At 38.9% G+C, this 25,521-nt stretch overlaps 1 protein-coding gene across 2 annotated transcripts; it reads right to left on the bottom strand.

Annotated features, from left to right (window-relative positions):
- Positions 1-1,339: 1,339 nt before the first annotated feature.
- Positions 1,340-25,484, bottom strand: TXLNG (taxilin gamma). Of its 2 annotated transcripts, XM_021532334.4 has the most exons (10): positions 25,322-25,484; positions 16,552-16,867; positions 15,760-15,851; positions 12,387-12,557; positions 11,441-11,635; positions 9,858-9,977; positions 8,782-8,856; positions 6,177-6,269; positions 5,570-5,665; positions 1,340-4,578 (listed from the first exon to the last, which is right to left on the bottom strand). In XM_021532334.4, the coding sequence occupies exons 1-10, from the start codon at positions 25,424-25,426 to the stop codon at positions 4,258-4,260; spliced, it is 1,584 nt and encodes a 527-aa protein (XP_021388009.2). In that variant the 5' UTR covers positions 25,427-25,484; the 3' UTR covers positions 1,340-4,257. The 2 variants fall into 2 exon arrangements, with proteins under 2 accessions (XP_021388009.2, XP_085441244.1); XM_085585118.1 differs by lacking the exon at positions 6,177-6,269.
- Between the last annotated feature and the right edge of the window lie 37 nt (positions 25,485-25,521).

Genomic DNA, 25,521 nt, shown 5'->3' with positions numbered 1-25,521 from the left:
ATCTCTGACTACATCAAACACACTTGCCTGAAGGGCTCAGAATGCAGCTGGTGGAAGAGGTTCTCCCCTCACTCTTACCCTTCACTAGACAAGTACAGCTCAAACGCGTGTACACGTTTGCATCTGCATTAGCAGGAGAGACTTAGCACTTGATTAAAAAAAAATGAAAAAGCCAAAATCCCCAGCTATTAACTGCGACCAAATTTCCCTCTAGCAAAAGCTTGCAAATCTGACCAGTTTTTGTAAGGAACTCAGCAAGACTGGGAAGATCCAAGGCAGTAATACCAGATTTGACCTCTGTATCAGCATGCACAGGAAGAAAGGAGGGAAGGTGGTGTTTACACAGGAGAAGAGGCAGCACCTTTGAGAAGGCAAGCCTGAGATACAAATACTTAGTAGAAGGAAAACAACTAAGACCAGACAGTGTGGTTGGGTTTCAAAATACTTGGCACAGCTCTAGAAAAGGCTCACGGCTAGGAACCCTGTTCCTCACTTTATACAATGGTATTGTCAAACAAGTTAAATTTTTTAAAATTAAAAAACTAGTACTATCTTCAAAGAGTCAGAGAGCATATGTTGTTGTAGAGCAATTCCAAACGCTACCTAGAAAAAATAGACACAAAGGAAAACTGAACTCAAAACCAGCTCCAAAACAAAACCTAGTTTAGGGAAGTTGCCAAATGTTAGCATATATACCAAAAAAGGCAAATAGAACACTTTTTTGTAGTCACTGGGTCACCATGCATGGGCTTGTCTCTCCACACCTTTTTCATTAATGGTTCCTAATTATTGAACCAATAATTAAAGTGAAGGGAGTTCCTATAAAGTAAAGTTCCTATTTTCAGTATTAGAAAACTGGAAGGGAGTGCACATTAGGAACAAAGGACTCCACAGAGTATGACAGAATGTGGAGCACTTGTTGAATTTACTAGGAAACCTTATTTTTTACCATAAATCCCCACATTTTTTACAGCTCACCCTAATGAACTATGATGGGTAAATTTTTGGAGAGAAGGCATGAGCAGAATTTGAAGCAGGTTCAGCCAGACTGCCTGACCTTCATGGTCCTAGTGACCTTCACCTTAAGACACTCCAGGCGAGGTGAGCAGAGTGCAGCACCTACTCACCCCTTGCCCTGGGCTGCTCCCACCAGGTATGTCCAAGTCACTGCCACGACCCCAGAGCAGCCCCCTCCCAGCACAGCTCTTCCAACAATACACTTGAAATCAAATATCAACGTCTTTTAATTTTCACACTTGACTTTCCAAATAAATACAATTTCAGCAGGTTCAGTTAGAAGACATGAGTATGATGTTAAAGAAAAACTCAGAGTCCAATATATTAAGCATACTTATTTACTTAATCTATACAGAATTGAGTAGATAAAATTTCAGATTCACATTAGTGAAAAATCTCTACAAAATGTTTTTGAAAAGCAAAACAAAGACTGCCTGTTCATTTATCACTTTTCCTCATGAAAGCAGACATGGGTTGTAAAAATAAAGCAGTGTGTTTAGCACAAACTAGATTTCTGCATCACTTTTTTCACAGTTATTTCCATCTACAGTCCAAAGAGGTAGATATTCTGCAACACCTGAGAATTGAACTGTAACATAACCAGGTGTATGAAAGGAAGGACAAAACAATACAGATACAGCCCTAACCTACGTGTGTATGCATACACATGTTTGGGTCTTGAATCACATACAATTTACCTTTTTGCAGCTTAATCATGGTGAAACTGTCAATCAGGCCCCAGTTTTGACAATTAAACACACTCATCTCAGGCTACATCAGTTTACATCCAGGTTAAATGGTTCATAGTAGTGGGAGAAAGGCAGTAATACAAGTTTACTTAAAAACCCTACTGGAGCCCCTTTGGCTGCAGCCTGGCAGTGCAATAGCCTGCAGTATGGCAGATCAGTGACAGTGCTGAGCTATCCCTAACATCAGTTTTTATTTATTTTTAAAACAACACTTTTTAATCAATGCATGAAATTTCACTGACTGGTTTCAGGAAGCAAAGTACAGTTTGCCTTGGCCAGATAAGTTGCTATGATAAGGATATGCTGAGGGAAGAAAATAGCCCCATTCTAAAAGCCTTTCACTTGGGGCATTCAGCTTCATTTACGTATTTAGCCAGTGTCAAAGATACCTGTATTGCTGTTGCATATATATGTCGTGTCTCTAAAAGCCCTTTAATTTATTCTTGCAGCAGGGTCCAAAAACTCACTCTTGCCTCCATGTAAAACAAGCACTACAGAAAGAATTGCTCATAATACAAATGTCCAAATAATAAATTGTAAAAATAGAAAACCGCATGTCCTACCTTGCCAAGGGTATGATTCACCAGAGAGTTTTTCACTTTTCCTCAGAAAAATTACATCATACTTAGTGTTAGCTGAAAACCAGTTCTCACAACACCTGTTTTTCAAACTTGATTCTATAAAGCAAGTAATTTGAACAGCAAGTCTGAAATACTTTCCAGTTATTCTTATGCTATAGTTTGCATGATCAATATTTCAAAGCTCTGAATCTGACTGCTCATTGCTACCTCCTTTTCATTCCTGCATTGTGCTTGTACCACAAACACCAAATCCACACAATCTAGGAGAAAGATGGCCAGCTTCCCGTTTACTTTATTTCAGAAATGTAAGATTTGCACAGTTCCTCTTAGTGGTATGAGCTAAAACACATGTATTAGGCTTACATAACCTTTCTCTCTGAGATGGCTAAGTTATTTCAACATACATTACTACAGGAAAAGGACTGGGAGCTCAGTGCAGCCTGAACATTCAAGTAGTTTAGCCGCTGAACTGCCAAGGGCAATGGGGGTAGGAAGCTCATTGAGATGTGCTTGACTCAGAAATCCCCTCCCAAGTAAGTGCAAAAAACTTTTAAAGTACCAGAAAAGGCTACACATGTTCATATTTCTTAAAATTACAGCAAACAAAACTAGAAATGCATGGGAACTAAAGTTAGGGGTAGCATGTAGTTAGATCACATTGCCTTGCCAAAAAATAAGTGTTGGTCCTAGTTCCTTTTAAGAAAAGAAGTGGATATCAAATTTTCTAGGAAAATACAATATGGTTTAAGGTTAACAAGGGGGCTTTGCTTGTGGTATGTTAGTGTAAGAATGTGAAGTACCATCTTTACCAGATAACCTGACTGGGAAGGCACTCAGCCAACTGGTGCAGCTTTGAGGTTGAATGTGCAGGAAATTCCACGCTGTACTTCAGGAGACATATCTGAATTTTCACGTTCAATTATAACCAGTATAGCCTTAACTAACACTTAAATACATCGCATACCTGGCTATTAGAAGAAGTCTATATGCCAGACTCCTGCCTTCCACACCTCCAGCAGGAAATATCTTGTTTTCCAGCTCTTCAGATAATCCAGAGGTTTGCTCAGACATGAATGAATTTCTCTAGTCAGGATACCCATGTGGTGGACACACTGCAGCTAAGAGGGAAGAATGTGACCAACATCTGTGCAATAGGCTCCACAGCTGCAAAATCCCACTTGGTAGCATCACCATACATTTTCCCACACATTTATATTTAACATGTTTACAGGTAGGGCAAATAATCCAAACTAACCTTTACAACACAGCCCTGAGACATCTGCAAAAAGCTGTACACCCTGTTTCACCAGCTGCAAGGTAATGTATTTCAAAGCTGTTTCTTCATACCACAAAGTACATAAAACCCTTTAAACATACCTTTTAGTAATTCTGGACCTTTACTTTTTCATTCAAATATATGAAAACGTATATTGGGGGAAAGTTGACTTTTTTACTGGCCATTAGACATCCTTATGTAGATAAATTTACTGGAAAAATTAATAATCTTTAGTATACTGAGTGGAAAATCAATGAACAAAACCAGAGTGCTGTTCTTTAAAACAAAAGAGTGACCTGCTGTCACCATTTTCCCCAAACGATATTAGGTCTGTACACAGTCTTCCATGACAGTGATTTGTGATGTGGGGAGAAAACACACATGCATCCTTTTATGGAAAAATATTTTCTTCTAAAAAATGAGGCAGATGTGCAACACAGTTGTGGAAAATTTATAGTTTAAGCTATTTAAAGCTGCTATGCAGCTTCCTGTACCACATAAGTCCAGTAGTTCTAAGAAAATACAGATATGGTAGAAAAAGTAAGAAAATTTTCACCACAAAACCAAATAGTTACCACCAACAGAGAAAGTTATACACAAAATATATCTCTCAATACAGTGTTTACACTTCATTTTAGTCTACAGACTCAGTGCCAGGAACAGGACTTGTTGTGACAGTCTTTTCTGAGCTATTTCCCGCACGTGATTCCGCATCGGGTTGGATTCCTGGTTCCGTGTCAATGGGAGTTCCCAGATCCTCATGGGAATTGAGTGTACAGGACTGCAACACCTGCACAGCCAGATCCACATCTGCTTCTCTAAGAGAAACCTGCTCCTTGAGCACTTCCACCTTCTCATTCAGCTCGTTCCTTTCCGTCTGAAGGGCCCTGCATAGCTTCTCCAAACGCTCCAGTTTTATTTGAAAGCCTTTGTATTCTTTATCTCTTACTGTTTTCTGAAGGACAAAGGAAATAAAAACTCTGTGATATAACCATTTTCCCGCCTTAAATTAATTAAAAGAATCACCACTATTTAATCCTGAATATTAAAGTCTTCATTAATTCAGTAGGCCAAATTCCAGCTGAACTAGAGCCAATTTGCTCAGCATACCTCACTTAGCTGTGAGCTGGAGTGGCAATGGATGCCTTTCAAAACAGTGAGAACTACATAACTACTTAATGCTAACTATAAGTAAGGGCTGGGCATCAACCAGGACCCTAATATGAACTCCCATAACACTGTCAACTACAACCCAAATAATGGCAACTATAGGGAGGAGAAGGGCACAGAAGTAAGAAATCCACCATCCATCTGCAGAATCCAGGCCAGAATGTACCACACTTGGGGCTCTCCTAACTAGCTCCTTTTAGGAAAGGAGGGAAAGATAAACAGCACTATAGCAGATCCTACTCAACCAAGCCCAGCCTGCCAAGGCCAGACCTCACATCCCCAAACCAGGCCCTGGATAGTGCAGGCACAGCTGCACTGCACAGCTCCTGCCAGACTACAAAGTAATGGCATTTTGTGACCTCAAAAGCAGCAGCAATGCAAGAAAACAACAGATCTCTTGCACAGGGATTGCTTCTCTTGTAACAGTCTTGTGCATTTCAAACAATTTCTACCACAGCATTGGTTGAACTTTTCTCAGCATATTGAACTACAGTCAATTCCTTCAGCTTGTATGATTTCATACACATCCCACCAATTAAACAGTAAGCAATAACAAGGCTCAATTTCTTCTTGAGCCATCAGCTTAGATTTACATAGAGCCTTCCATTTTCCATGCCTGAGGAGGACAATAACTTACATAACAGGAAACATAATGCAGGCAAGTCCAAGAAGAGGCTACAGTGTTTACCTCCAGTTCTCTAAAACTGAAAAACTGTTGGAAGTTCTCTAGGGCTCAGACTCTAGCTGAACTACATTGCTGCTTAAAAGATGATTACCTCTTCAGCCATTTGCAGAAGAGCCTTGTTGTTGTTTTCCCATTTTGTACGCCACACAATAGTTTCCTTTTCCAGTTTCTTAATCTTCTTTGTCATCTACAAAAGATAAATAAAAGATTTACTTTTGTGGCTTGTGCTGCAACGTAGGTGATTTTACTTGAGTAATTAAGACTTTGTGTTACTTTCAAGTCCAGTTTGAACAAGTTGTTCTGGGAAAGTGCTTCTGCACAGAATCAACCCCACAAATACAGATTCTGCATTCAAAGAAAACAATATTGAGTCTAAAAAGAAACAGACTATCAACTTTCAAGTACAAGTAAAAACCTCCAGGAAAAGTTTTAAAACATAAGCACGGACAAAGAGAATGAGAACCAGTATTTGGTAGAACACTGAAATGACAATTTAAGTATTACCTAATTATGTTAAAATACAGAAAAAAATTACATTTCTCTCCCGTAAGTCTTAAACCCTATCTTATAATCTACATTAAATTGTCAAAATACTCTATATTTTCAGAAAGCAGATGCTTATAAAATCTAAAATGCAAACCACTAACAGCATGCATTTCTATATTACTTTTCATGAAACTAGGTAATCCTATAAATACCTTCTCCATTTCTTGCCTGAAAGTTGTAAAGAGCTCATTACTTTTTGCCATGGTGGTCTGGAATTCTTCAAACTTATCCATGTAAAGAGAAAGCTATTGGAAAAAAGTCAGGGACAATCATCTGAACAGTGTAAACAAACAGAAAAATATGTAGGTATGTGACAAAATGAAACTAAAAATGGTAAAACAATAAGTTACTTATATTTTTTTAAACTATATTACAATTTCCATTTGAGGAACACATAGATCTTGTCTGAAAATGTACTATTCAAATTATATGTGAAGTAGAGCTCTGTGTTTATAGAACAGCAATATATTCTGAAGTAAAAAGAATACTATGTTTAATAAAATGCTGGAAGACGTCACAGTTCATCAATACCTCATTTTTACTTCTCCACTGGAAAAAAAATTTGTGGAGTACACAAATACAGAAAATTCAGCACCTGGTTGGTGAAATTAAAACTTAAGGTGGAAAGGTAGGTAATTCCTAACTAGCCAAAGCTAATAGCCAAGGCTGGGACAAAATAAACAGGATTTATTTCAGAAATCAAAATACACATTCACAACTAATGTAATCTGCCCAGTGAAAAAAAAAATCAAGGAAAGTGAATATTGAAAACAAATTCACAGAAGAGTGAAGAGCATTACACTTTAAAAAGTCAGGAGTATTAACATGTAATAACAGAAAATTTTGTTGCCCTGCCCCACAAGGTAAATCACCAAGAAAGAACAGCAAAATGTTTAATAACACAGTTTTATAAAAATGATTCCTAATCAGTGCGTGATTTGATATTCTAAGAATACATGTAACTTCTTACTCCCAGTGAAGAGTAGTAGGTTCTCTCAATTCTCACACTGGGGGTTGCAGGACAATACAATTAAGAGCATAGGAATATTGTGGTTTACTCTATTAGTAAAGGGAATTTCATAACAGGAATTAGCCTAGCTAATTGTCAGCAGTACATCATGACTCTTTGCCATTACTGTCACTGAACTTTCTAGCTCATCTCATTCTACAAAAAAAATCTGTTGGCCCCAAGAAACCATTAACTATACCCACATTAACTATTAAAAACAACAAAAGAGGCAGCGAGATTTTAAATAAAGGTAACCAATTTGGAAAAAAAACAAAAAAGATTAAGCATATAAAAAACCTATTTGAAAGTATCTGTATATTCCTGTGTTCAAGTCCAATGGAGACTTGTATGATTACATCTAACTACACACATACACACACGCTTTAAAACTAACTCCTGGAAAGGCAAGAAAAGAATAGGGTTCAGTATATGTGAAAAAAGGGCATGGAATAGCTTTCAAAGACACTGTCAAGGTTTAAGCCCAGCTGACAACTAGAACACCACACAGCTGCTCACTCATCCCCACTCCCACCCCAGTGGGATGGGGAGGAGAAATCAAAACTGTAGTTTGAGATAGGAACAGTTTAGTAATTGAAACAAAGTAAAACACAGTAATAATAGATTATTATTATAATAATAGAAAAGAAAAAACAAGTGATGCACAACACAGTTGCTCACCACCTATTGCCCAATGCCAGATCCTATTCCCAAGCCCACATCAGCCTGCATGACGTTTTCTTGTCTGGAACATCCTTTTGGCCAGGGTCACCTGTCCCAGCTGTGCTCCCAGTTCTTTGTGTACCTCCTCATTAGAAGAGCACGAGATATAAAATAGCCCTTGACTTAAAATAATCACAGTTTAGCAACAGCCAAAACATCTGTGTGCCATCAATAATATAGTGAATCCAAAACACAGAGCAGAGACACATTTACTCTATTCCAGCTGAAAGCAGGACAGAGGCTTCATACAAAACCTCGAAGCAGTAACAGACACACAGTGAAGAGAACAGCTACTGCTTCCCACTGCTCTGGTGCTGGCTCAAACTGCCATGTCCCTGTGCCTCGTGCTGAGCTCACGTGCAGTCAATGACTGAAGGTGATCCAAAGCACAAAAACCAGAGACCATTTCTCCTTTCTCAGAGGGGATTTTACTGTAGCACTTACATTACAACAAGGAAATTTGAAGACAGCAGGTTCTGTGGATAGAGATAGTCAGGTTACTAAATCTGAATAACTACAGGGATAAACGGGACATTGTTTGCTCCCAATCCTCCACAACAGGTTGTGATGGAAACAGTAAGAAACAGATTCTAAAACCTGCCTGAACAAAAATCCCCACAAAACTCTTTACAGTCGCAACAGAACAACATTTTCAGAGAAGCCATGCTTTCCTGAACTTTTCTTCTTAAGCTTTCCTACATTCTAGTCTTTGTAGTATTAACACTATTAATTTAGAAAAGCACTAACTCCAGAAATTCAATGCTGAGCACCTTCCAGGAAAAATATTCTCCAGACGTATTAAACAGCAAGTAGAAAACATCAATTCTTTACAATTTCATGCTACCCTATGGAAGAATTACCCACTGGAAATTAAATTTCGGACTAATTAAAAAAAATATGAAATACTCTTCACAAGCATCTGGATCTTAAGTTTTTTCAGATGTTGCCTTATGTTCACTACTGTCACAAATCTCTTGGTATTTTCTTTTTGGAACTGCTACTGAAGATCTCTGCATTAAAAAAGGTACCTGCTGCTTCAGCTGAGCTTCCTGTTGCTTCATCTGTTCACATTTGTGTCTGGATTCTGTAGCTTCTTTTAGCAGCTAAAAAACAATGCAAAAAGCCATATAATGAAAAAAGTACTCCCAAAAGCGGCTTAACTCAATCTATAATTAAAAATGATCAAACATTAACATCACCGAAGGGCTATTCAATCATGTTTTCTCACACAGGCTTTATTACTATACTGTATTTTCATATATACAATTTAAAGCATGTGATGGCATGCAGAGAGTTTTATTGAAACATTTATCTAACTGGCAACATGAGACAATATTTCTATTTCTCTAGCAAGTTTGAACTGCTAAATTATGGATAGTTAATTAACAAGCTGTATGTAATTTGAAACTGGTTTGTAGCCTAATTTATTTCCCACCTTTTTTCTCCAGTCACCATATTATCTTTGCAGACTAGTTCAAACCAATTTTACTTCAACTTGACACCATTTTGTAGGTTCATGTTTGAGGATATTTTCACCTGCTTATGATGCAGAAATTATGTTCAAAAAATCAGAAGAATCCAACACTAGATGGTCATTTTAAGATTATACAGAAAAAATAAGGTTTTTAGGTTTTTTTTTTTTTTTGAAGTTACAGATTCATTGGAAGAAAACTTCTCAGAAGACTGCAAGTATATTGCTGATTATCAATGTACAAAACATCACACACATTTTGGGGGGCAAACAGTGCACAAAAACATGTGCTTAACTCTGTATTTGTTATCTCTTATAGCATGAAAACAGAGGTTACAACTCTTGACTGCAGAAAGTACCTTTGGTGTTTCAGAGCATGTTCCCCAGTCTAAGAGAAATTTAAATTATATTTAGCATTTTTACTGAGAAAATGCAAACAAGTAACATTACTTGCCTGTAGGCATGGATATCAATATTGCAGGCATCATACACAAAACTTAAATTTCAATTCTCTTTGTTGAAATCTACCCTAACTTTCAAAAGGTGGTCCTTTCAATTTACTACATTTGCTTTAAATCAGGAAGTCTCATTTGGTGGGTTTTATTTCTCTTAACATATATAGAATTCACTTACAAACTCCCGTTCTCGCTGATGCTTTTCCTCTGCTTCTTTAATAAGCTGGGTAGTTTGCTGCAGTTTGGCATCCACAAGTTGCTGCTGCAGTTCCTTATGTTTGAACACTTGATCAATATGCTAGAGGGAAAAAGAAAATAATAATAACCAAACATAGACACTCTGCTGGTCAATGAACGAAGGCAGTGTACTGTTTGGGGAGATGTACACCGTTTAAAAGTTTCATGCAAAAGACAAAATGGTAAAAGACTGTTTTACATGCCTTTTTTCACCCCTTTATCTCCATAACTGTAATTAACCTTTTTTGTCTTTCACGGAAGCCAGGTGCCTGTCTTATTAAGTTGGTACAATACCATCAGTCACTTCACACCAGACATTTCAAAAATCCTGCAAAAAGCAGTCTACATCCTTGCTTCTAATGCTAGTTTATCTACCTCTAATCTTTACTGTGTTACTTCTAAGAGCTTTAGTCTTCATAACTACAGAAGTTCATAATGAGGAAAGTTTGCAACAACAGTAAATTTAGCTCATTAAATCCCACAAATCATTGCATTTTGCAGTCTTACTTCTATCCATAAAGTAGCACAAGGCAACTTCCTGTTTTCTACATATAGTCTCAATGTAGATACAAATATTCTGTGATTGCAAAAGGTAGGGTATTACCTTACATAGAACTTTCTAAGTGACCCAGATTAAAAACCAAATGAAGAAAAAAACCAACCAACCAAACAAACAAACAAAAAACAACCAAAAAAACCCAACAAAACAAAACCTCAACAACCTTCCAGAAACAGTTGAGAAATAATACTCCAAACCTCCTGTGTCAATTAAGAACCAGCCAACAACTAATCTTAGCTGTAGAACTCCATGCAGCTCAGTTCTTTCTTGGACAAGGAGAATTGGCTGTTTTCCATCACTGTAGCTTAGAGCAGCTAGCTCACATCCTGGTGCCACTTAAAGACATCTCAGTTAGCCTTAGAGTAGAGACATTTCCATGACACCAGGCCAAATATGTTCTTAAAGCATGATAGCTTACTTCGATTCTGTGCTAACAAGAGCAGCTATGTACACAAACGAGCTTCCCCAAAAGACCCCAACTTAGTGAAATGGAAGAAATAAGACAGAATAACTCTTATATCCCTCCCATTATAATTCTGAAGAATTTACACTATTAATACATATTTATGTTGGAAGTAACCTTTGGAGGCCATTTAATCTACTCAGACTAGCGTCAACTTCAAAGCCTGATCAGGTTACTCACACCTTGCCCAGCTGAGCTCTGAATACATCTAAAGATAGAAGTTAGACAATCTCTAAACAACTTATTTCTATTTGATTACTTTCATTGTGAAAGACTTTCTCTAATGCATCTTGAACTTAGATAATCAAAACCAGTCAGGAAGGGCACACAGGGAGACAAAGAGCTACTAAATTTCTCTCAGTAGTGAAGTATAAAGAATAATTACCAAAACTATATATAAAATGGCTCTAAGACATGAGGGGGTTTCCTCCCTTATCAATAATTATCTGATCCTTACAGCCAAGGAACTAATAAAATCCCACAACAAGTGTACTGTAAGCACCTCTTCTCGCAATGCATACTGTTCAATGAGTTTCTTCAGTTTTTCCCCCAGTTCAATATTTTCCTGACGGAGCTTAGCGTTGTGTATATCATGCTGTTCCAGTTGAGCCTGAATTTCATTCAGTGTGATCTGGAAGTGTGCAGTTGCTTCTTTCCGTCTTTCTTCTTCTTCACGTGCTTGTTGCATGTTTTCTTCCTTTTATGGATAAATATTCATAAAATACTTAAATATAAAAATTAAAAGTGTTGAGGTCAAACCAGACACTTTTTGACTCAGAAACAATGGCAGCAATTCACTATAGTTTCAAACTTCTGAAGTGCTAGAACTAACATAACCCACAATCATAATATGCCATACTGACTACCCATGTGAAGTGTGTGGAAAAAATAATCTAGAAATTGCCAAACTTCCAGAAACTTTTGGCTTTACCATTACCAGCATTACTCAAAGACTAGTATTAAGATCCTACATCTTGCTACTTGGCAAGTGTCAGCATTATCAAGATGTAAAAACCAGCATTGATACTGTAATGCAATTTTCTACAGCAATCACAGATTCTTATCTATCTTGGCTCCCTTGTATTTCACTCCCATTGATTATATTCTGACAGAATTAAGCTTTTTGGCTACCCTGCCATTTCATGCTGCTATTATTTTACTTGTGCTATTTTTATCAGCAGTTATCAGCACTGCTCCCAGAGACAAATATGACAAGATCTAATACTGCAAGTAATAAGAAATGGTTTGAGGGGGGTAAGGGGGCATCAGCAAGTTAACTATCCATTTACCTTACATTAAAATCAGCTACACTTACACTACATGCCACTCATGTATACATACAGGTAATAGACAAAGTGACAAGGAAAAAAGCAGCACTCCTGATTTTAAGCAGTGATCTGTAAGATTTCCATCACCAGCACCACTGTAATTTATGCAAATGAACTAACCTTCAAAGTTTTGTTATGACGCTGAAGCTCCCGACAGAGAGATTCCAGTTTGCTACGTGCCAAAATGGCCTTGCTATGCTCGCTCTGCAAGTGGACTTTCTCCTTCACAACTTGTGCTTGCTTCTTCTGCAATATCTTCATTTGCTTTTGAACATTCCGGCTCTCCTCCAACTACAGTTATAGAGTAAATTTTGTTCAAAAAACATAGGTGAAACCATTTTGATATGTCTAGATGAGCACACTGAAGAAACTTTTGAACATTTTGGATGAAAACAAGGAAGTAAAATTTCATTAATACCCCAAGTTGATCTTAAAGAGAAACTGTCATCATCCATCCAAACAATTCTACATGTGTAAGGACAGAAAATGAAAATTTACAAATTCCAACTTAACATTTGCCTTCGAGTAACAGGCAGCATGTACCTGTTGTTGACTATGAGCTATCAGCCTGCTTTTCATCAGCACGGGTAAGAGTAGCCCTCCGAAAGGAAGTTGTAGCAGATACAATTAAAAGCCAACTGAGACTGGTTTTTCAACAAGTCACAACTTTTCCCACTCTTATCTCAAAACTACATGCAACTGCTTATCCAACAGGTCTTGTTTTTGCTATCCAAAAGAAAAACCACAGAACTGTGTGGAGCTCCTTGTCAGCAGGCACTCCTACCAAGGGAAGGAGTAATACATACAAGTTTGTAAAATTCTGCAGTATTTCAGAAAAGAACAGACAAAACTAGCAGCCCTGACAAATCAAGTCAGTTACTATTACACCTACATAGTCCAAGATTTAAAGAGATCTGCAGTCTCAACCATTTGAAGCAATTTTTTTTTTCTATTTCCTTTAGGCTGTTTACATGGTAGATGACACAGGAAAACACTGTGTACATATTCAAAAATCTATTCTATGAATATCCAGTGAAGCTTCTTACATTAATATCTCACAGAGATACTCCATTATACCTGATTTTTGCACTCCCCGAGAAACCACATTATTTAGAGGCTGTTTCTTTAAAGAGAAGGCTACAATGTTAAGTGTTACACTGCTCCATATTACATCGTGCCTCAGCCTTGGGACACAGCACAGGAAAAAAGGGCTGGAAATGAGGAACATCACCATGACAGAAGAATAATACAATGCTAGTTTTCTGAAAGAGCTCAAAATAATGCTGAAGCACAAAAGAAAGAATAAAGTTAAGGACCTCCATGACAACAGTAAATTAAAAGTGTATTTAGTGTAGTTTAGGGAAATTGAATATTTAAGGGCGTATTTCCACATCTAAATACAAAAAGCCCTTTTCTTGCATGGCCACAAAACACTACTTCAAGTGGTTGTGCTGTCTGCACACCTATGAAACTTCAGGCCTGTAAAAGTGTGCCAGTGTGAGACATATCACTAAGGATGCAAACCTTCCTGCATCACAGGCTGATCTCCTGATAGATTCCAAATTATGGGAAAAAAAATTGTGGAAGATCTTTTGCCAGGAGAGAGGCATTCCTACCTTCATTGTACAGTCCTTTTCATGTGACACCACTGAAAAACCTGACAGTGAGCTTTAAAGATGATGAATCTTTAAAAAAAGAAAAAAAGCATTGTAGATGGACTGTCATAAACAGTTCAAACCTCTGCTGGCATTAAAGCTGACACCTATGCCAGTGGTTCTCCACCACTATCATGAAGAAAAGAATGCATCTTAAAAGGAACACAATCAGATCGAACCTAAACATTCTAAGCAAACAGAGGCCTCCATCAAACTCACTTAGGTGAAATAGAGCTATTCTTACACCCAGACAAGCTCCCACCCAGCTCCTCAGCCATTCTGACCATCATGAGGAAAGCAGGTGGTTTTCTAGGATGGTGACTGTGAATGCTTACTCTGACTACAGTCTGCTGATCCCCTCCTAGGAGGGCAAAAACTTTAATGAGAACACATCTCTTCTGACTACCAAGCTTCTTGAAGGAGATTACAATTTATTTGGTCTAGCTGCTCCCTACTTGTTTTAAGATCTTTCCAGTAATAATAAAACTCAAAGTGAAATAGGACAGACTCTTTTTCTTTGGCAGAATTGAGGGATTCATACTGGCCTAGCTCCTCATGCAGGCCCTCATCACCACTGTGAGGTGACATGGGAGCTGTTTGCTTAAATAGAAAAGGCATCACACGCACGAGCAATTGCTCATAAGGAACAACTCACCTACAGCATTTTTCTGTCACAGTATCAAAGCTCATTTTTAGGTGGGCTCCCCATCCTTGAGTTACAATTCAGAACTATTATTGTTTCTCATTTAAATGACAGTGACTTAGAGAAGCTGCTAGTTTTAAAGGAAATGCACTCACATGAACCAAGAGCACATGAAAGAGAGCAAGGAAAACAAAGCAAAAATGTAACAGACCTCCATGGAGGACCCAGGATTTCCATAACAGAACTCATCTAAGCATTCTTAAGTAATCAGTATTGCCTCTGTGAGTAAAAAGACCACCTGCCAAATCATGCTCAAAGTCTTAGAGACAGTGTAAATCTCAAAAGAAAAAAAAATTACTTCAGAAGAGTTATGCCATGTTGTGCAGCCATTATGTCATTTTCAGAATTATCTGCATATGATACACTTGACAGCTACAGAGAGAAAACTTAGGCTTTTCATCTCTTTAGTTTGCCAAAACTACAAATATGGCAGGAAAACATATACATGCAAGATTTCCAGTCTTCCGATTTCTGTCTGTCCCTGTCTAAAGAAAAATGAGTCAAGTGTTGTTATCTCCAAGAACATTATGGAAAGTAAACTTATTAACCCTCTCTTCAAACCCCCAATTTTGTAATAAGTTATTTTAGAGAATAAATTCCTAACTTGAGGCAGGAATGCACTTTACAAATTGCTTCTTTTTGGTTTGTTACTGAACAAATGCAACCCTTTCCTTCCATTCTTTCACATGATCAGAAAGCACAAAGCTTAAACCTAGATTTTTCCAACATCCTACATTTCCCAAAATTCACTAAAGAGTTAAATGTAACTGAACATTCTCCCTCTCCTGAATCTCTGTATGATAGTATGTTCTTTCTCTTTATCCTAAAAGGATAAAACACTAGCACAAAAGCATTATCAATTACTCCCAAAAGAACTAACTTTACTGTTAATCCTCGTATTATGCTTCAACAACAAGTTATCAAAACCTGTTTTTTCTTTGGATTTGGGCAGTCATGTAGAAGTGAAATGACTACAAGAAAGTTTGTCTGAAGCAATACTCAGTCAGCCTGAGTGTCTTTTTTACCAACACTGTAAAATACTCAAAATCATTAACCATCCTTCATTAGTTGTTCCTGCATGCCATAATTAATATTAACTCATTAATAACTTCTGCTATCTTTACAAATTACTTACCAGATCAGCATACTTCTTGCACAAAGCTGCCAGCTTTTCTTCTGGAGTAGAAAGTGTGTTCAAGGCTTGCATTAATAATAACACTTCTTTTCCTATGAAATGGATGATAGACAATGTTACTAAGGTAGAAAAACCATATACCAGAAAAGCAGCCTGTCTTTAGAAGTAAAATATAGATCCATGAGAAATTAGCCTGATTTAAGTTGTTCCCTGGTTTGACAGCTGCATAATCTGAACAGATGACAAATGGGAAGTCATCACAAGATGTCATCAGCATGAATAAATTTGTCTTGCCCTCTTTGTCCTGCCATTCGACAACTAGGATAGCAAAAATTACTTGAATATAAAAACATAAAAATATTTTTTAGAATTGCACAGATAGTAAACAATCTGAAAAAATAGGAGGTTAACTATTTATTGACAGATATGTTCTTAATAAGCATTCAGAATTTAATTATCAGCCATGTTTGGCAGCACTGAATACTGCCATCCCAGATTTAAACCAGAAAGTTAAAAAAGTAGATTAGAAATTACCACGTTATTATTAAAGTTCATGTAAAAATAGCATTGCCAGCTGAAGGAGTCTTACATATGCATTAAGAGCTGTCTTTTGCAAGCAGAAGTGCACACACAGTTTCTCAAAATATCCTGTTACGGGTGACAAGTTTTTGGCTACAGAGTAAATTTGAGACAAAGAGCAAATCCATAGCTATTTTACAAAAATATTATAAATATTTTATAGTATTTTCTAAAAATATTATAGTAAAAATCAGAACACCAAAGAGAACACACCCAATGTTTTCTCTTTGTGTTTTTCACTCTCTGGATCCTGTTGGCCATCAGGTGGATCAGTACGGGCTTCTTCTCTCCCAGGAGTCTCCTCACGGGACTCTTGGGAACAGCACGTGGACCCCGGGTGCTTTCTGTTCTTTGTGATATACTCAGCCTCTTCCAAGGGGCCAGTGTTTTCCAGGCTGTAACAATTGGACTGTGGACACTGCAATGCTGTATCAGATAACTCAGTGCACTTGCTCTTCACCAGTTGATCCTGGTTATTCATTCCCATCTCCCGAGATCCAGCTTCTTCTTCCATGGCACCACCAACCACCTTCAGATGGGGAGCAGGAAGTGGACATAAACAGTCAAGCAAGTATGTTTAAATTGACAACTTCCACCCTTTTCTATGGACAAGTATGGTAAAATGCAAAAAATAAACCCTGATAAGAAGTCTAATGAAATCCATAAAATGCATTGTTTCAATGGCACAGAGCAACTGAACTTGAACTGCTTGAACTACTTCAGTCCCAATGCCAAATACAACAGTCCACTCTTAACTGGAGAAGACTGGTTGCTATAGCAAGAATGATAAAGAACACCAGGAGCAACTTTGGAAGGGGTAAAATTCACATCAATGGAATTATCCAAAAAAGTGAGTATTAACTGACTTCAGGCTTGGACTTCTACTGCCTATGATTTTTAAGAACACATTCTTTCTGCTCAATTAAACAGAACTTTTTCTAAAGATTTCCTAAAATGCTAAATGTTTAATCACTTAACCAAAAAGTTAAACACTACCAGTTGTTTTAAAACACTGCTGTGACATGGTCATATTTTAGAGCAGAATACCTGATGTTCTCTATATAATATTCTATAGTTTATTAAGCATTTCCAGACTCCTCTCTCAATCACTTGAATGACACTCTCAAGTTTCTAGAAACATTTCAGGCTGATGAGAATTGCAATGGTGTTTGGCTGTGTGTGTTTTTGTTTTGTTCATTTGGTTACACTGCAGAGGCTGGGACTTAGGACAATAGTTGAAGGTGGCTGGGTGTTATTTTGCTGTCCATTTGCAATCCCAATATACAATGTACATGGATAGTTCCAAGCACAGTAAGCAGAGCTGAATTCACTGGCAAACTAAAATTATTTTCAGTGGACTAAAGGTAAATTTCCTTAAAATCAAAAGGAATTATAAAACCAGAACTTGTTTATATACAGTTATGCTGTTAAAGCACAAATTAATATCAGATTACCTTACATTTTCATATTAAAAAATGTGCTAATTCTTAAAGCCAGGGGTTTGCATTTGGTTTTATATTCTGCACAGGACTGTTTTCCTCTTCAAAAGGAATTAGCCAACATCAAAGGAATGCAGCCAACACTCATAATGTATTGTAAGATGTATTCCAACTCCAAATTTGTTCAGCATGCTTGAAAAGGTTATTTAAAAATCATTAAACAAATACAACTTTTTTTGCAAAATTCATGCATAACAGCTTTGTTGCTCTCTGTTCTTAAAGCAAGTCCCTTTCTTTAGACCTTATCTCAAGGCATATTCATTCTTGAGGAGATGGACTTTACACAATGTCTTTCTCAAAGGACAACAAGCTTTTTAACTGCAAATAATCTCTAGAGACATTTAAGAAGCAACTTTTGACTTTCCAAGGAAGATTCACATTGCACAGCTCTTTACAAGTGTGGAAATTATGCACATGCTTTATGGACAAATATAAGTGCACTGCAGTTTTATTCTCCAACTATGTCAGTAACGTACTGATAAATGCCTAAAAAGGTCACACAGTAATTGAACTGCTGGAACAAATAACGAATTACAACATTTTACACCACTAAGAAGTCATCACTAAAATGCCCATTTCTTCCTCTTGGCTTGTCCTAAACTGTGGGTCTTCCAGGAAAGGCCTACCCTTCTAGGGTCAGCCAAATAAACACAAAACAAGAAACATGAAAACAACACAGCTCACTTCACCTCTCTGTATGCACCAATGGCTGAAACCATGGCACAGATATTATGTTGTCTAAAACCCAGGATTCATACAGAAGCTGAAGACACTGTGTCACATTAAGCTGACAAGAAAGGTCAGATTATTCCAACACAACATGATACCAAGAGTACCAACTGAACAGCTGAAACTAGCAGTTTTTTGTTTGCAAAGAACATGAACTTATGATTAAGATACTTAGACCCAAGTAGTTCTGCAGAACATAGAGGAAGCCTGCTTTAAACTCAAAGTTTCGGATTTGGCACCCAAAAGAATTAAGTATTTCCAGACTTTCTGATATCCATAAAGTGACTTTTGAGGTTTTTTTTGAAAGCAGAGCACAAAATTGCCAGCAGCTCCAACAGGAGGTGAGAAGGCCTGACTGGCTGCAGTCACATACTGAACAGCAGCAATGCCCAAGCTTCTCTGGCCTAGCCATAATATTTGTGCAACTTGTTCTAACACAGTTTACAGCCAGATCAGTTCCTCAACCCAGTTCACTGCACAGCAATAGGCAATCCTGCCAACAGAAGTGGAAGCAGGATGATTGGAAAGAAGCCAAAGCACGAGAGCCTCTAAAAAATAAAAGCCAATCTAACTGCAGTCAGAGCACAAGAACTGAACACAGAATACCTTATTCTCACTACAGGTATACACTTAACACTAACTACTGAAGGACTAGGACATCAGAAAGACCACGTTCGTGAGCAGTTTGTGTGAGTTTGACTGCTTCAAACCTAGTCAACTGAAAAATTTTCACTGGTTTTTATCCAAGAAATGTTTGTTGCTTCCAGTGAAAAAAGGAACAACTACTACTGGTGTGACCAGCATGAAATGCCCATCTCTTTTTGAGCAAACCATCATAGTAACCTAAACATCAATTCAGAGCAGGCAATTCACATGCATATTCTAAAGCATCTGGAAGTTTCACGAAGTGAACTCCACCACCTCATTAATTCAGCAGAGCTTTTTGTTGAAGTCAAATTAGGTGTCAGTTCAATTTTTTACTGACAATAATAATTTCTAAACTCTGAATATTCTCTATTCTTTGTCAAAAAAGCCACAAGGACTTTTAGAATTTCAGACTCATTCTCCGAAGTCTAACAGAAAAGGCAGAAATAACCTATCAGAATACTGAATTGAGGAAAAAGGTTTGTGTAGATGTGTCCTGTACATCTCCAACACATTTGAAAATTATAAAGATGGTGAAAACATACAGAACTTGTCAACCTTGTTTTGGTTTTCCAAACATGAACATGAACAAATTCAAACTTACTGACAAGCAAATAAGCTCCCTGCAAAACCAAAGCTCAGTGTAGCAGTAGACAGGCTTTGTAAAAATATCCAGTTTTCTTATCTGAAATACAGTTACAAATTGTTGACCATAGACTAGAATATTGTGTTCAAAAATGTGGTTCTACCAGCAGCTAGAACAATTTGACAGCATACACATACCAAAAAAAACCCCAACAAAAACCAAAAAACCCAAACCAAAATCCATTTCCTTCTTAGTTAAAACTTAATATCTCTGTCAAGTTGCAGCCTGTAAATTTTAGCAAATCTGACAGTAGTGGCACAACATATTAAAATTCTAACTTATTTAACCTAAATTAGAAAGTGTTTTCATTTTAAAAAACAGAAGTCTGCTATTGCTTGACAGGGGCCACAAACACAAATATCTAGATGATTTCCTGATTATGACTAACAAAAGAATTTTCTACATTAGCTGTAACTTTAGATATTAAAACCATTATCCAGAAGTCTTCTTATACTCAATGCTATTCTTAAAGCACTTTAACTACAGGTAGTTTCAGATTTGGTCTGTATCAAGCTTCAAGCTGGAGTATAGGAATAATAAACAACACTTTGAGAATGTTAAGTACTAACCCATATGAATCACTGAACTTGCTCCCTCTTTACTGAAGCAGTGGTGAGAACAACCCTAACTCTTACCTCTCATCTTTTCAAATGTGTGCTCATCAGACTGGTGAACTTCTCAGTTTAACATTCCAGCCAGAAGAGAGCACTTCCCACAGCACATTGTATAATAGTGCTGATTCAGTACTGACTGAATGAAACCAAAACAAAACTACCCCTGCAAAGACCTTCTACTGAAATCGCCTCTACCTTTTCTAACTGCTACCACGCTCTCTCAGCTTCCAGCCATCTTCAACCACAGGCAACTCATGATCTGACAACCCAGAGTCAGACTATTATATGCCTAGAGAGATTTACAGAGGCAAAAAGATTATGTTGCACAGGTAACATGCAAATTTGTAAGATCACAAATTTATCGAAACTCTTAAGGTATGTGCAACCTACCTAGTTGTGAAACTAGCTATTACAAGATGCTGAAATTTCTGAATAAGCATGTCATCTTCAAGCTACTTAAGAGTTACAGGACAAACCACTTGAAGATGGCTGAAGAAAATTACTGGCAACACTGCTCCTGCTCACCCCACAGTTTTCAGTCTTCTGCTCTGCTCCTTCAACTTGCACATCAAGAAAACTCTACCTTATTTCATACCTAAAAGATCAGCATACAAGACAGATATCCTGTATGTGAAAATGGCTATGACCACAAGAGCCTAAGCCAGCTCTCCTTCAAACAACTCAGCTTCAGGAACACGCACTGCACATAAGAACAGAACAGACACTTGTCCTACCACCACGCCAAAATGTATCACAGCCCCACTTATTTTTCTGCTCCACTACCTACACAAGTCTACAGCACACAATGCTACCTAAAATATACTGTGCTTACTATCAGTATCATGCCTTCCTGTATTCCATATTCCTGTGCATACACATATGCAATTTTTCCCTAAGCCACCTGAAAATACTTCTCTGTACCTTTCAATAAAAAAAACCCCAAAATTAGTAGCTGCACCAATCGATTTTACTCTGTATGTTAGCTAATTATCCTAAAAAACATAAGTACTAGCATTAATCTATGGAAACAACTCCTACATACCCCACAGTAGCAGTTGGACTGTGCTGTGAAAAGACTCTTCCACCCTCAGCCTATGGAATTGCTAATACTTCAAGAAATATCCAGGAAATTTTGAAACAAGCATATGTACATAAAACAGATTTTCACAACTGTGAAGACAACCTAAGTAAATATATAATCAACATCAGACACCAAAAGAGAAATTTGAATAACACCGTTCAGCTGACTACATTTCCAAACTTACTTAACATGCAACTGGTCATAAAAGCCTTATACCTCTTATCCTGATCCACTGCAGTAAAAAAAAAAAAAAAAAAATTGCAGCAAAAAAGATAAGTTGTATTTATCACAAATGTGTATGGTTCATAACATTAAAATATTAAGCTTTCTGCATCCAGCAATTTACTTTTTCCTGCTAAAACAGAAAAGCTCATTTTGAAAACATGCATGTTACACACTTTTCCTCAAATTGATTTTTCAACAGTTATGTAAAATAAAGTCATCGTTTTTGGTAATCATTTTATTCACAACTTCTGCATGAAAACCACCATTTTAGATGTCACAAAGTTTGGGTTTGAATTTTACAGCAGGTGCACCTTCATCCACTGGTCTAGACACAATTGTTCAGATGTTTCTGACCACAAGACTAGCTTATTGAGGTTATTTCTCTATGCAAGACTTCTCTACACTGTGCTCACTGACCTGAATGATCACACAGTCTAATTATACCTTTCCCAAACCTAATGGCCTCTGAGGTGGTTTCCCCACTGAACAAGGAGCTTAGCTGTGAGATCTGAAAGTCATTTCAAACAAACACATCACCACGTTCTGTCCTTACATTAAAAACTATGCTCTATGCACTCATTTATCTACTTTCAAAACACTGGACAGAGGAACCTGCAGCACTGCTCGTCACTAGTTTCAAAGCACTGCAAGGTTAGAAGTTCCAACAGCCAGACAACTGTTAAGAAACACATACTTCCTAAATTTGCATTTTACCTTCATAAAAGTCAAAGCATACTCTTTGTTAGCAGAATTCCACCATTAGAATTCCTGGCCTTATAATTCAAGACCTGATCTTCGATACTGGTTCAGAAACATTCCCACATGACCCCTGGTTATAGCCCTTACTTCTTCCTGTTACTCTTAACCACACTGGGGTTTTCTGCTCTTTCAGTGGCCTCATGACACAGATGACATACCTGCTTTTAAGAAAAGCTTTCGAATTTACCTCAAATACAAATGGGAAAAAAAAAAAACCCCAACCATCTCTTCCCTCACTTATCTTAAGACATTGAAACAGTGGTGGTGCATCTCTCACACCCCCACCCCAGGCCACACTGAAATCTCAAGGCCTTGGCCTTGACAAACAGTACCCAGGAATAAGCTCATCAGGAGCTTATCAGAAACACTGTCTGCTCCCAGGAAACAGCAATATCTGACAAGCTCATGGCTTTTAACAAACATCCTTGAAAACCCTTTTTTTTCCCCCACATGAATAACAACCCAAGTGGAACAATATTTTTGTTACGGGGGACTTTCAAGGGAAATCACCAACCCAAACTGGAGTCAGGATGAAAAATTATTAGAACTAAAACCCTCACTCTTGAGACCCTGTGAATACTGGTCTTAAGTGAGATCCCTTGAGCTCTCCTGGACTGCAGCAGGCTGTGGCCAGCATTTCCCTCTGGGGAGACAGCTCTCAGACCCAGTGAACTCCCAAGTCTGCCATTCTTGGAGGACCACCAACAGCTGGTGATGGAGCCTGGGCTGACACCACTCCTCAAGGCTCAGCTCTTTGTCCCTTGAGAAGACATAAAGGCATCAACTGTGAGTAGTTCACAGAATTTTTCACAGATATACACCTGGTACACACTCTTCAAGTATGTGTCTGCAGTGTAAATATGCTATAGCAAATGTACTGTGAATGCTGTTCACCCAGCAAGTGTTTTACATTTGTAAGTAAGTGAGGTCTGTAAGTGACTTACTGTTGTACTGATAGTAAATTCTACAAAATCTTGTGTTGAATTGGTTAACTGGAGGCATCGATTAAGTGCTGTCAAGTTCAAGTGCTTTTGTGCCTAAACTATCAGTCGAGCCTGGGGCTAAGTTTGGCAGGGGGAATTCACTCTGAACCGTGTGACTCAACAGGAGGGTCCCCTGGCCTCCACGCTGATCATTTTGGCTGATTTTAGCTTTAGATCAACTGATTTTATTGAACTTTTTGTACTGCATGCTTTAACCAAACAGTACTTAGCAGAGTGAACCTCGCCAAGAAACTTCCGTCATACTTTTGCTTTTATATAAAATCTGCTTTTGCCAGTGATTCTTAAAACAACCTAAAAAATTCATGACAAACACCTCCTGTAATTCTAGCAAAAAATTCACTGCAGAAATCCAAAGCTTACATGGAAGCTTTGAGGGCATTTACCCACAGGACAAAGTACTGCACATCTAACAAGACCTTTTTTAATATAAACAGCTGAGACAGGTGCTAATTAAGAAAACATTTAATATAGCATGAATCACTTCCACCAATGATAGTTCACTTCCTCTTTACTATAGACTTAATAGTTTTATAGTCATCCACAGTATGATTCTGGAAAAAGCAGGGTAGACAAGTTCTGAATTCCCAATGCAAACAGGTCACAAGGAACCTAAAAATAATATCAAGGCAGGGGGAGGGTAATCTACAAGAGTGTGGAATTTGCTTAACATTGCCTGCCATATTTCACCTCTTTAAAATAATTAAATTCCTTTCAACTGTATTGGAAATAATATGGAATGCAGGTGGGTTTTTTAACATCAGTATCACCTGCTTTCATAATAGACACCGAAGTTACTTACAAGTTACTTCTTAGTAAAGAACTAAAAAAAAAAAAAAAAAAAAAAACACTGCAGAGAACGGTGCTTTTCAGTGAAGAAAACCAGCTCCATAGCTTCCTAGACCATTTTAACAGCCAAAATAAACTACCACCAAGTTCCTATTTCTGAGATGTTATCCTTTCTACCACAGAAAAAAGTTACCACTAAAATGCCACTTGAATTTATGTAAGGGCACAGGATGAGATACTTCAGAAGCACATGAGATTAGCAAGGCAGTTCTGTCACATAAAACGCCGAGCTGGTGATATTACATACAGCAGCTGAATTACAGCGTATTTTAAGTCTTTGCCGTTGGGTGGCCAAGCACAGGTATTTTAAGCTTTTCCTACACGGATCTGCAACCAGAAATTATTGTAAAATCACCGGGAACAGCCCTGCTTTCAGTGTGGTTTCGGCAGAAAACGGAAAAAGAAATAAAAGGGCCTTTTGTTGTTTTTGCTATTTCGGAGGTGAAGAAAACGCTGCCGCCAGCCCCGCGGGCAGAGCCGCCGCCCGCTCCCGCCGCGCAGCCCGGCCGTGCCGAGCGGCTCCGGGGGCCCGGCGGCGGGACCGGGGAGCGGCAGAGCCCCGCGCCCCGCAGCGCCCGCCCCCCGCGCCCCGGGCCCGCCACGTGCTGCCGCCCCGGCGGGCCGCGCTCGGCGGGGACCGCCCCGCGCCGCCCGGGCAGCGCCGAGGGGCCGCTCCCGACCCCGCGGGGCGAGCGGGGGCCGCGCAGGGACCTCGCCGACACGCGTCCCCGGGTGCCTCGGCGGGTCCGGCCCCGGAGACAGCCCGAGGTTCCGGCTCCGCGGAGCGGCGGAGCGGCACCGTCCGCCCCTGCCCCGTGCTCCCGGGCCGGGCGGCCGCGTGGGGACGGGGCAGGGGGGGAACGCGGCGCCGCGAGCCGGCAGGGAGGCGAAGGTGGAGCTCCCTCCCGCCGGGCCCGACCGAGCCGCCGCCTCACCTCGGGGCTGCCGCTCGGGGCCGCCGCCGCCTGGTCGCCGTCGCCGCTGAGGCTCGAGCTCCGCCGGGTCGGTCCCGCCGCGCCGCCGCCCCCGCGCGTCGCCATGATGTGACGGCAGCATCCAAACAAGTGCCGAGCGCGGGGCACCGGAAGTGCTCCCGGGGGCCCGCCTCCCTCCCGGCCGCAGCCAATCGCCGCGC

Source organism: Lonchura striata, chromosome 1 (genome assembly GCF_050655825.1).
Source record: "Lonchura striata isolate lonStrDom1 chromosome 1, ASM5065582v1, whole genome shotgun sequence".
NCBI lineage: Eukaryota > Metazoa > Chordata > Aves > Passeriformes > Estrildidae > Lonchura > Lonchura striata.
The sequence above is the reverse complement of the archived record's forward strand: the minus strand, read 5'-3'. Positions and strand labels throughout refer to the sequence as shown.

Bases quoted from the DNA above. Each gene is read 5' to 3' on its own strand.
- TXLNG (XM_021532334.4), bottom strand. From the start codon at position 25,426: ATGGCGACGCGCGGGGGCGGCGGCGCGGCGGGACCGACCCGGCGGAGC. The intron at 9,978-11,440 runs GTGCTTACAGTA...TTTTCCCTCTAG, and splicing joins AGTATGCATTGCGAGAAGAG to CATATTGATCAAGTGTTCAA. The intron at 5,666-6,176 runs GTATTTATAGGA...TATCTTTTGTAG, and splicing joins TCAGGCAAGAAATGGAGAAG to ATGACAAAGAAGATTAAGAA.